Source organism: Colossoma macropomum, unplaced genomic scaffold (genome assembly GCF_904425465.1).
Source record: "Colossoma macropomum unplaced genomic scaffold, Colossoma_macropomum, whole genome shotgun sequence".
Lineage (NCBI taxonomy): Eukaryota > Metazoa > Chordata > Actinopteri > Characiformes > Serrasalmidae > Colossoma > Colossoma macropomum.
Window position 1 is genome coordinate 25,332,787 of NW_023494799.1, and position 11,941 is coordinate 25,344,727.

Genomic DNA, 11,941 nt, shown 5'->3' on the forward strand with positions numbered 1-11,941 from the left:
AATATATATACTCTATGTATATGTCGCTGTCATCATAGGAAAACCTTGTATCTCCAAAGTGGTAACTTTGGTGGTAACTACTTTACTTTTAATGTAAGTCATTAATAGATAGATAGATAGATTTTTTTCTCATTATATATATATATATATATATATATATATATATATATATATATATATATATATATATATATATATATATATAAGACTTTCACTCACATGATTTGATTTTGATTTGATTTGATATTATGCTTCAGCCAGCAAAAGACATTAGCATTGTATGTGGCATTTATTTGCTAAGTTGAACATATTGGAAAAAAATTTAAAAATTTGAGGATGTTAACTCCTTTTCACTTAAAAACATGACAGAAGTCATTTGACCAAACTCTTGCATAGGACAACGTTTCAAGGTCATTGAGCGTGGAGTCTATGAAAGTTTATGAAAGCTAGAATATAAAAACATACATGTATTATTTCAAATATACCATTAATGAATTAATTAATTATTAACTTTTCTTACTTTCATAATCTGGTGTCCACAGTTAAGGACGATGAAATGTAGATTCAATGAAGGCAATGTTCATGCCTGAAATTCCAAAATCAAAGTACTGAGCAGAAACTATGTGTGGTGTATCCTGCTGGCTGTTTTGTATCATGTGCTAGAAGAAGCCAAACACCTGCCCAGGTGTGACACACCTCTAACCTCCCCACTATAAATACCTCTGCAGGCAAAGCCTGCTATTACAAAATTCTGATAGAAGGTGCTCTCACCCTGGTCATCACCTGCAGACACGATGGGGAACTGCCAGGCTTTCTGTAACCGTCCCAAGAACACAAATATCCGGATCAGTCTGCCTGCCGTCTGCTTCGTGTGGCAGATTTCCATGATCATCCTGTTTGGGGTCTTTGTGCGCTATGATGAGGAGTCAGATACTCACTGGGTTGAACATATGCGTAAGAACAACATTACAAGCCATGTAGAGAATGATTTCTATTACAGGTATCCAAGTGAGTATTGATTCATTCATTCGAGATAAATAACTGTTCTGATCTGTCAGTCCTTTTTTTGGACAGCATATATATATATCGCTGCTGTCAGAACAAAACCTTGTATCTCCATTTTTGTTGTTTTTCAGTTTTGACATAATTTGAAAATGCCTGTTGCTGTTTACATTGTGTTAAAATTTTACGGTAAATGGACCAAAAGAAATGACCCAAAATTACTTGGAATATTCTGGTTCCAGTGACTTACATTAGAATGAAAGTTCGTTTTTTCCTTCTCCTGTAAAGTTACCATTTTGTAGATACAAGGTTTTGTTCCGACAGCAGCAATATATATATATATATATATATATAGTATGCCTTTAGGAAATTATTTATATATATATATATAGACTAAAAAATCTAAATATATGGAGTGAACCTTGAGAATATGGAATGAAAGTCTGAATATATAGTGAAAGTCTGAATATATGGAATGAAATCTGACGTCATCGAAGCAATTGCACCATCTTGTTTTTTCGATGTGTGATATTATCCCGTACGGTTGCAGGCAGTGCGTCGCTATGACTGAGTCTGCACGAAATCTAGTAGCAGTAATCTTGGATAGTGAGGGGGTAATTAACACCCTGGCGAACGGATGTACGAACCTAAATAATACTAGAAAGAAACATGCCTTTCACCTCACAGGAGCAGCCCACAAGCAGCCTAGAGTGCAGTAATGAGTAAAGAGGGGTTGTAGAGATGGGGTGTAGTGTTGGGGTTCCACTTTAAACGCGATCGCGTCCCTGGCGTGGATGTCGACAGATATCCCCGTTACAAGCGATGGCGTCCCGGGGGGCAACTAACGTTTGCCTGATTAACGATAATTGTCTGGCCTGTGAGGTTCACTGCATTCTTCCACAGTGAAACAGTGATTAAACCTCATTGCTAAAACAGTATTAAATACGGTAACCGGTATTATTTTGTGCTGTACATCCGTTCGGTTCGTTGTTAATTATCCCTTCACTATTCAGGATCACTGCTACTACATTTCATGCTGACTCAGTCAAAGCGACGCACTGCAAGCATCCATACGGAACCTCACACATCCAAAACACAAGATGGCGCTGGTGCCTTGATGACGTCAGATTTCATTTCATATTCTCAAGGTTCATTCCATATATTCAGGGTTTATCATTATATATAAATCATTATATACATAAGTAATTTGCTAAACGGCATGCCATGCATATACATACATATAGACACACACACATCCATCCATATATGTATATGTGGGGTTGTATGGTAGGTGTGTTTCCCCTTTCTCAAGTTTCAGAGACATTACAGAGACATAATCTGCCTCAAGCCCATTAAAATTGACTTTTTATTTTATCTTCATATCATCAGTTTTGTGTTAGGATAATCTCAGAGATGCAGATGACATTCCATTGCAAAAACACTGACACTGGGTGGGCCTGGTGGGACCATTATAACAGTCTTAAGTAGCATTTATGGATGTTTGCCCGTTGACAGCAGTAGACACCTGTTTTACTGTAATTCTCCTCTCTCCCTCCACCCATTTGTTGGACAGGTTTCCAGGATGTTCATGTGATGATCTTCGTTGGTTTTGGTTTCCTTATGACTTTCCTGAAGCGCTACAGCTTCGGTGGAGTGGGCTTCAACTTCCTGATCGCTGCCTTTGGAATTCAGTGGGCCCTGCTGATGCAAGGCTGGTTCCATTCGCTGGACCCAACTGATGGAACCATCAGAATCGGAATTGAAAAGTGAGAATTTGCTAATGGTAACTCTTCTTGTTCATGGTGATATCATGCATCTAGTCATTCAGATCTAACTAGTAGTAGGTACACCTGAAAGATTTATTGCATCTTAGTCAGTAGGGATTGTGAAGTGATTTCATAACTTAACAATTTGTTTTGCATGGTGTCATGTGGTTCCAATTTCATTCTTTTCATAACTGTCAGGCTGACAGAGTTGATTGATGTGATCCAGTTGAACTGGTTCTGCTGCCTACTGTTACAGGATATGTTGTAAGTGCACCATAAGCAATGTAATTTTTCTTTTTCCAGTATCATCAATGCTGACTTCTGTGTGGCTGGGTGCCTAATCGCGTTTGGAGCCTGTCTGGGAAAAGTCAGTCCTGTACAGCTGATGGTGATGACGCTGTTTGGAGTCACCTTGTTTGCAGTGGAGGAGTACATCATTCTCAACGTTATTCATGTTAGTTATGCAATATAGATCTACCTTTACTCTTCACTTTACTAGTAATATCTTGCTTGTAACTCCTCTGCCAGGCCTCTATATGAGTGCCACAATGTTATAGGTTCCCATCCATCACTGGTCAGTTTACAACATCTATAGGACCACTGTTGCCCAGATGTTATTCTGGTGGTGGTCCATTCTCAGCACTAACATGGTAGTGTGTGTGGTTCTGGCATTAGTGCCTCAAATACTCTGCAAATAATCTAAATCTAAAATTTATGAGATTTTCCACTTATCCCAGATGTAGTCAAGACGTTTCTAATGTCCAAATTTAGCTTTTTTAGAGCACTGGAACTACAAAGCTAACAATGCTAACAAACACCCGGAGTCAATGGTCATTTTTCTGTAACTACACCCCCAAAACTTCTCAACTTGCTCAAACCACATGCAGATCTTCATTTAGATTGCAGAGACATGGTGGTTTAGGACACAATATGACTTACTGTGAACTATAACTTCCACCTATAACTTCCAACTATAACTGGAAAAAAATGAAATTGTGCATGTAATTTAACCTATATATGGCTACATGGCGTATGTCATACTGTGTCCTAAACCACATCAACAAGTCTGCTTGACCTTAGTGAAGATCTGGTGAGTATTTCACAAAGCAGGATTTCTCAGTTAGTCAGATAACTTAAGCCCAAAGATCAGGACTGTCCAATGGGAATGTCCCTCAGCTCTTTTCCTATTTGATAGACTTGACTTTGGGCTTAAATTATCAAGCCAAACTTAGAAATCCTGCTTTCTCAGTTAGCCCGATAACTTAGGTCCTAAAGATCAGCCTACCCGTTAGGAAAAGAGGGTCATGCTATTGGACAATCCTTAACTTTTGGCTTAAGTTGACTGACTGACAAATCCTGCTTCGTGAAATGCCCCACTGGAATTGATTCGAATGAGTAGAGAGCTGTCTTGGGGATGTATTTGTGGAAAATATTTGGGTGACTATTGACTTCGAGTACAGCGGTCACCAACCCTCCTCCTGGAGTTTTTCTTTCATACAGAATTTATTTTCCAATGTGCATCTCTGTGCTACCCCTCCCCCGTTACCTAACGCTAATGCCAGTCAAAGACTTCTGAAGGTGTTAATTAGGTGTTGCAGTGTGGTTGGAACTAGATTCTGCAGGAGGAGGGTGGATGTAATGTATGTTAGCTCTTGTGCATCAACAAAGGGGCTTTCAAGTCTCTAACTGTACAGCAGCAAGGTGGAACTATCAGGTCAATGTACACTCTTAAAAAAGATGGTTCTTCAAGAGTTCTTTAGCAAAGAAAATGGTTCTATATAGAACCATGAACACAAAGAGCCCTTTGCATGATTGAAGGGTTCTTTGCACTGTGAAAAGGTTCTTTAGATTGATGGAGAATGTGCTGCAGATGTTTTCGAAAAGGGTTGTATATAGCACTAAAAAGGGTTCCAATATTGTTACAGGCCAAGGAACCTTTTTTGGTACTATATAGTGTAGTGGGTAACACCTCTGCCTTCTACGCTGTAGACTGGGGTTCAAGCACCCTACACTATACCAATAAGAGTCCTTGGGCAAGACTCCTAACACTACCTTCACCTACCTGTGTAAACTGATCAAATTGTAAGTCACTCTGGATAACAGCATCTGCCAAATGCCATAAATGTAAATATAGAAACCTTTTTGCTAAGAGTGTAGATAAAGGTTATGTTGAGTCCACATTCCAGCTGTTTCTTGGTATCTACCATGGAGCTCTTATTATACTTATCTGGACTTTCCTGGTACAGGCTAAAGATGCAGGTGGCTCCATGACCATCCATACCTTTGGAGGATATTATGGTCTGGTCATATCATGGATTCTGTATCGACCAAATTTACATCAGAGTAGACGTCAGCAAGGCTCCCACTACCATTCTGATGTCTTTGCCATGATAGGTGAGCTCCATTGCTCTTTGAGAAACAAGTGCAGTTATGGGCCGAGTTCCTCAAATGTGTAGCATCAAAAGTACATAAACTCTAAAGCTAAAGACGCATCTTAATGCTAGCATGCTTTTGGGAGACAATGTTTAGGACAACTTTCTGCATCTAAACAACTTTCATCATCTAAAATTATCTGTCTTCACAGGAACACTCTTCCTCTGGATGTTCTGGCCCAGCTTCAACTCTGCCATAGCGAACCATGGAGACGGACAGCACCGAGCAGTCATCAACACCTACCTGGCCTTGGCTGCCAGCGTTCTCACAGCCTTCGCCATCTCCAGCCTCTCCCACAGAAGAGGCAAACTGGACATGGTAACTTTCCATACCACATAAATCATGTAACGGTGATTGTTACGTAAAGATGATTGATCGTAGCTTCACTGTCAGATCTTGAGCATGTACAGTATGTGCTGCGTCTGTTCTTTGCGGTTTAGGTTCATGTCCAGAACGCCACCCTAGCTGGAGGCGTTGCCATGGGTACAGCAGCTGAATTTATGATCACACCCTACGGCTCTCTGATCGTTGGCTTCTGTTGTGGAATCCTGTCTACCTTTGGCTACCTGGTGCTTACTGTGAGTGTTTGTTATTTAATGAATTGTGCATTTGCATCTTGTGACAAATCTGAATTCCTCCTGTTAAAGTGCTGATTTCTCCTCCCAGCCTTTCCTGGAGAAGCATCTGAAGATCCAGGACACTTGTGGAATCCACAATTTGCATGCCATGCCTGGCTTGCTTGGAGGAGTTATAGGCGCCATCACAGCTGCCACTGCAAGCGAGTCCGTCTACGGACAAGAAGGGTATGTTACCTTAACTAGATTTACATTTTCTGAAGGAAGTACAGTGCTGACGAGGCAAGAAACTATCCTGAAATGTTTGTAAGAAATGGGTCACAGAATTAAAATGGAATAAAACAGGAGTGAAAGAAAGGAAGGAAGGAAAAAGGAGGCAAATGTGGAAGGGAGTAAGTAGGGAAGGAAATACTAAAAGGAAAGACAGAAGGACAAAGATGGAAGGAAAGAAACAAGGAAGGAAGAAAGAGGCAAACAAGGAAGGGAGTATGTAAGGAAGGAAGGAAGAAAAAAGGGGAACAAGAAGAAAACATAGAAGGAAATAAATGAAAGAATGAAGAAAAAGAGAAAAGTAAAAATGTCTGGGGAAAAAACACTGAAAATCAATCAAGTTTAATAAACAAAATAAAAAACTGAATCAGCCGTTTTTAAATGCAAGAATGGAGGGATGGATAAAGAAGTGAGGAGGATGAACAGCCATACAGAGGCTGAGAGGGAGAGCAGAGAGCAGTAGAAGCATTTCAAATACGCACAGCCAATCAGCTTCAAGGGATTTATGACATAAGTGGCAGCTGGAACTCAAACAGATTCCTCCATCTAAGTCTGTGGAAAAAATGAACAACTTCTCACAGAAATATTGTATCTAAGTGTATCTATCTCTGCGATTTGAGCTTTATCAACTGTGTAAGGAGAGAAAGAAAAAGAACAACCAAGAACAAACAGAGCAAAAAGAAAGGAAGAAGAAAAAGAGGAAAAGATAAACAGAATGGGGGAAGAAAAATGAAAGAAATGAAAGGAATTAAAGGAAAATGATAAAGAAAGAAAGAAAGAAAGAAAGAAAGAAAGAAAGAAGAATGAAAGTAAGGAAAGTGAAGATAGAAAGGAAAGAGGACAAAGACAACAAAAAGGAAAGAAAGAAGAGAAAGAAGGAAAAGGACAAAGATAAAGTGAGAGAAAAATAAAGACAGAAAGAAAATAAAAGAAATACAAAGAAAAAAATGACAAAGAAATAGAAAGAAGAGACAGAAAGAAAAAGGAAAAGATAAAGACAAAGACAAAGGGAAAGTAAAAAATAAAGAAAGAAAAAGAAATAAGATAAAAGAAAGATAGAAGTTGAAGCCATAAAAAGGCTGAAAGGGAGATCAGTGTAGGAGCACTTTAAACAAGCCCAGCCAATCGGCTTCAAGCTTTTTATTATTATTATTATTATTATTATTATCATTATTACAGAAATATCAACAGTCTAAAACACTTTTTTCTTTTGCCAGGTTGGTGAACACTTTTAACTTCGTGGATAAACATGCAAACAGATCGGTGGGCACACAGGGGGCTCATCAGGCTGCTGGACTGTGTGTGGCTCTCATTTTTGGACTGGGGGGTGGAGCGTTGGTGGGTGAGTGCTCCCCTGGTGTACCTTTCGCGGAGAAAACCTGTATCACTAAATGTACATAGTTTGGTGATTAACGGAGGTCTGACGCTGTGCAGGTGGGATCCTGAAGCTGCCAGTCTGGGGAGACCCTGAGGACGACAACTGCTTTGATGATGAAGTGTACTGGGAGGTGAGGGAGAGTGAAGGGCTTGTACTGAATAATTTTCACCACAAGACGGTGCTGTTGGACATCATTACTAATCATAATCCGTGAATGCAGCAGTTTTGATAATGTCTTTTACTTGAAAATCAGTAAGAAGTGTACTGAAAGTGCACACTAATTTAAGTAAAGGAATTGAAGTATATTAAATATGAGATTTAGTTTTATATTAAGTTTATTGTGACTTGTTTCCGTGCAGCTGCCTGAAGATGAGGAGAGCATTCCTGCTATTATTGAATACAACAACCAGATGGACGGCAAGCGCTTTGAAATGTAAGTGGCATGTTTTTATGATGAATATGATTAAAATTATTTTGGTATTTTGGTGCCTTTTTTTTAAACATGGGTGAATAAATAGCACGTGCTGTAAATACAGGCACACAGCCATGTAACTGCATTCTTTTAAAGCACCACATGGTGGCACTAGATTCTTAAAAAACAGGGTTCTTTTGAGCAGCGCCGTAAAAGAACCAGTTTTGGTTCTCTAAAGAAAAGAGATTTGTGAAGTACATTTTAAAGGGCTTGTATCATGGAAAACCAGATGAAATTTTAAAAATAAGAGTTTAACGTGCAATATGTGTAATAATATATAATAAACATTAACGTACAAAAGGTCTCGTTCATCCAGTCCATACATTCCATAAATGGCAACTAAGCTGCAAAAACATCTCAATTTTTTTTTGTGATATCATATCCAGCTCATTTACATATCCACCTATTCAATCTACAGCAGTTCAGTCCCTTCCATTCATATTGAAGTTCTAAGGAGTGTTTCATCCTCTTCTACTTTTTTAAAATAAGATCAGAGGTCATTTACATATCAGTATTAAAGACAAGGTAAGAAAAAGGTAGCGTACATGTTGAATGTTCATGTATAATTGAAGGTTCCATACCAATTTAAGGGTTCCTCTGAGAGCCTTTACATTATGTGGAGGTTTATTTTTATTTTAAAAATGTTCTTCACAATGACTCTCTATAGAACCATCCACTGAAAGGTTCTTGAGGGAAACAAATGTTTTCTTTTATGGCATTGCACGAAAGAACCATTTTTGGCACCTTTATTTTTATAAGCATATGCAACCAGGAGAATTATTGGCCCTTTTTTAGCCAGGCAGCATCTGATGAATGTAAAAAAATAATAATGATTCAAGATTTTAATAATGTTTTGCATTAGGCTAATGTGCCATAAGCTATTATGTGACACTATTGCAAACTTTTGCAAATTTTTTCAGTGTATTGCACTGCACACCGATGTCTATCTACACTGGCCTTGATTTATTTATTTATTTTTTCTATTCAATAGTCCTATGAAACAGTAATGCAGTACAACTGCAATACAGCTGTTACTTTATGCTAACATGTTTCTGTGATCTGCTTTTTAACCTTAGGGTGGAGTCCAACTTGTCAGCAGTCTCTCAATCTGTCTGATCGGTCACAAACCACTGGACACTCTTATGCGCTCAGTGGTAAAGGCCCCAGTGTACAGCCAGACACTTGATGAGTTGCACAAACACTTATACTGATTTAATAATATATTGACAGCTGTTCAGCTGCCCCTAACCACGTATTCCTCTTCAGTGGTCCGACTCTCCTGCTGGACATCTACACACCTGTATAGTTCATTCCTAGTCCAGATTTAGTGTGGCTGTTCTAGGGGATTAAGGTCTTCTGAATAGAATGATTGATTAGGTGGATCAGGAGCAATAGATCAAGGCTGGAATGAATCTCAGGGCAGATCTCCGGGAGGAGGCTTGGAGACCACTGAGTTTTGCTCTTTAAAGTTTGACAGTGTTTCTAGGCTAAATGACCCAAGCTATGTGCTTACTTGTTTAGGCAAACTGTGAACTATAGAATATTAGGCATAACCTGTAAATGTGCAGATAACTTTGTTTTATATAGAACATGCACCATTGTCTATATTAAAGTCTCTTTGTACTGTATAACCTTTTGAAGTTTGTTACTCTTGGCAATTAAATACCTCAGTGACATGAACGTGTGTTTTGATCTCATCATTGATTTACATAGTCTTTATAGGTTAGAATAGACTGTACTGGTGTTTTTCAGCCTTTATTTTACACTGTCAATAATAATTTGGTGTTTTAATTGCTGTAACATCATGGGAGAGGTTCAATGAACTCAATGTTTTTAAGGGGAATTCTACTATTTATTTCAGAATATCTGCATAATTGAATCATTGAGATGTAAACAGTCATTCAAAGTGGTTTAATGTGAAATAGTTGATTGCAGAGAAACTTACACTTTGATTAACTTATCACAGTTTTATTTGCTATCCAAAGAATCCAGTGGACGTTTCTTTGTTTTAGAAGTATGTTTTAGGCTGAAACCTCATTGTAATGTCTCAGACACAAGGCAGCATTTGGCCAGCCTCACAGCAGCTAAAAAAACAAGATTGAAAATATGGTTTGAACCCTCCATCCTTGTGCATCTTCTTTGGCTTACTTATTTTTGGGACATTGCTCTTTTGGAATGTACAACAGCCAGGATAAATAAGGCCAAGATAAGAACAATTGTGTCCTGGTCAAATACTGAGAAAGAACCGTTAAAAATAACCAGAGCACAGCAACCTTTACTAACTGATATGAGGGTGGAAACTCCATTATACTGGGTTCATTTATTTATCTTTATTTGTTTATTTATTTATTTATCTTTTGCTTTAATGTGCATTTCCTTTCCTCTTATATGATTATACCACCGACCATCACTACTGTCATTACTGATGTTGCTAATTTGATATCTAGTAGTGATTATTGGCTCTATACTGTATCTATTGTGTATCTATATCTTGGGCTTTTTAAACATAGTTCTTATGTTCTATGTGTTTACTTATTAATAAAATAAGTGATCACAGTGAGGCAGAGCATTCCTGACTGTTTTAGTAATAACTTTCTCTGAGATTGCTTTTAAGAAGCATTAAACTCTTCAGATGTCTGGTTTCTATCACCACCACTGTGAACAGTTCTGACTCGGTACGTGTCTAGAATGGAGCATTTCACACCAAACCACTCTAAATTACTTTATTTACATCTTAGCCATTGAATTATGCCTAAATCAGTGGAATTCACCTTTAGGCTACTTAGTGTTTTAAGGTCAAACAATAAAAAGTCCAGTCTTTTTTATAGTATATGCTCTTAAGCATAGACATTCCTTTTAAATAAGATGCACTGAATAAAAGAATGAAATAGTAATATAAAAGTCAAACGTCTACAGATCCAGATGAGATCAGCTGTATAACTGATGCAATGGTTTCTACAATGATCATTTTAAAGAGTTCAATTCAATCTTTCAAACTATTGAGTTTCTTCTGTCATTCAGGCTACTCTAGACAAAGTTTAAAGCACTGTAATGGACTAATCATTAGGAAATAAAGATGCACTAAAAGCTCTAAGCTCTAAAAAGGGTTGCTTACACAACAAATATGATTTTAATGTGCTGGACTACCATAATGAAAGAGACGAAGTCTACAATTTCAGGAGAATAGAACGGAGCTGGTGCGAGTTAGAGGGACAAAGAGAACATAATTGGGTCTATCATTCAGAAGGGTTTGACAATGGCGTAGTGTTTAAAGAGGTCACCTTATTGTTTGGCCCCTGAGACAGCTGTCCGGCCCCTGGGCAGCTCCTAAACTGTTTGTTTAGCTGGTTGCAAAGACATGGTGATGGTCAAAGGTTGAATGGATCAACGCTGTGCTGGCTGGCCTTCAGAAAAGCCCTCCTGAATGTGTCACGCAGGTGTTTTTTCTGATGTGTGCTTTGAAGTGATATGGAGCAGACGGCACAGGTGGGGCGTTCTTCAGTACTGCAGATGTAAAATTTGACGTTCTGTTATGATTCTGAAATCTGTAGAGTGGATGTTGACGGTTATTCTTAATTTTTCATTTTAAAGAATGAAAATGAATGTGATTGTTCAAGTCAGGTTGGTGACAGTCCAATAAACTATCGAAGTCTTTAATTTGCCCTTTGATGCTTGGCTAGCAGTACATTACAGAATTTAGCATGTTCTTTAAAAGGCCCATATTATGGCAAAACAATTTGTGTAGCTTTTTTTAAGATAAGAGTTTGATGTATTATATAAACATTGTTGAAGTTTCAAAATGTACCCTTCTCTACCCACTCCATACGCAATAAACTGCAAAAACCGCTTGGTTTGAATTGCTTTTGTGATGTCACAAAAAAACAACACATTTAAATCTATCTATCTATTCAGCCTACGACAGTTTCATGTTGCTCCAGCCATTCACGTTAAACTTACAAGCCGGAATTGTTTCTCCTATTATCTTTTCTGGATGAGGCACAATACAGGGCAGCCAATCGGAACAGAGCTCATTTACATATCAGTC

The 11,941-nt window shown here is 38.2% G+C and overlaps 1 protein-coding gene across 1 annotated transcript; it reads left to right on the top strand.

The window, feature by feature from the left end:
* Positions 1-746: 746 nt before the first annotated feature.
* On the top strand, positions 747-9,576 carry LOC118819182 (ammonium transporter Rh type C-like). Its single transcript, XM_036586867.1, has 11 exons — positions 747-1,008; positions 2,576-2,768; positions 3,072-3,222; positions 5,015-5,162; positions 5,353-5,519; positions 5,642-5,779; positions 5,868-6,004; positions 7,264-7,388; positions 7,481-7,554; positions 7,784-7,857; positions 8,973-9,576. The coding sequence occupies exons 1-11, from the start codon at positions 795-797 to the stop codon at positions 9,010-9,012; spliced, it is 1,461 nt and encodes a 486-aa protein (XP_036442760.1). The 5' UTR covers positions 747-794; the 3' UTR covers positions 9,013-9,576.
* Positions 9,577-11,941: the final 2,365 nt, after the last annotated feature.

Coding starts and splice junctions, on each gene's coding strand:
- LOC118819182 (XM_036586867.1), top strand. CDS start 795: ATGGGGAACTGCCAGGCTTTCTGTAACCGTCCCAAGAACACAAATATC. Junction 5,520..5,641: donor GAAGAGGCAAACTGGACATG/GTAACTTTCCAT, acceptor TTTGCGGTTTAG/GTTCATGTCCAGAACGCCAC. Junction 6,005..7,263: donor TCCGTCTACGGACAAGAAGG/GTATGTTACCTT, acceptor TTCTTTTGCCAG/GTTGGTGAACACTTTTAACT.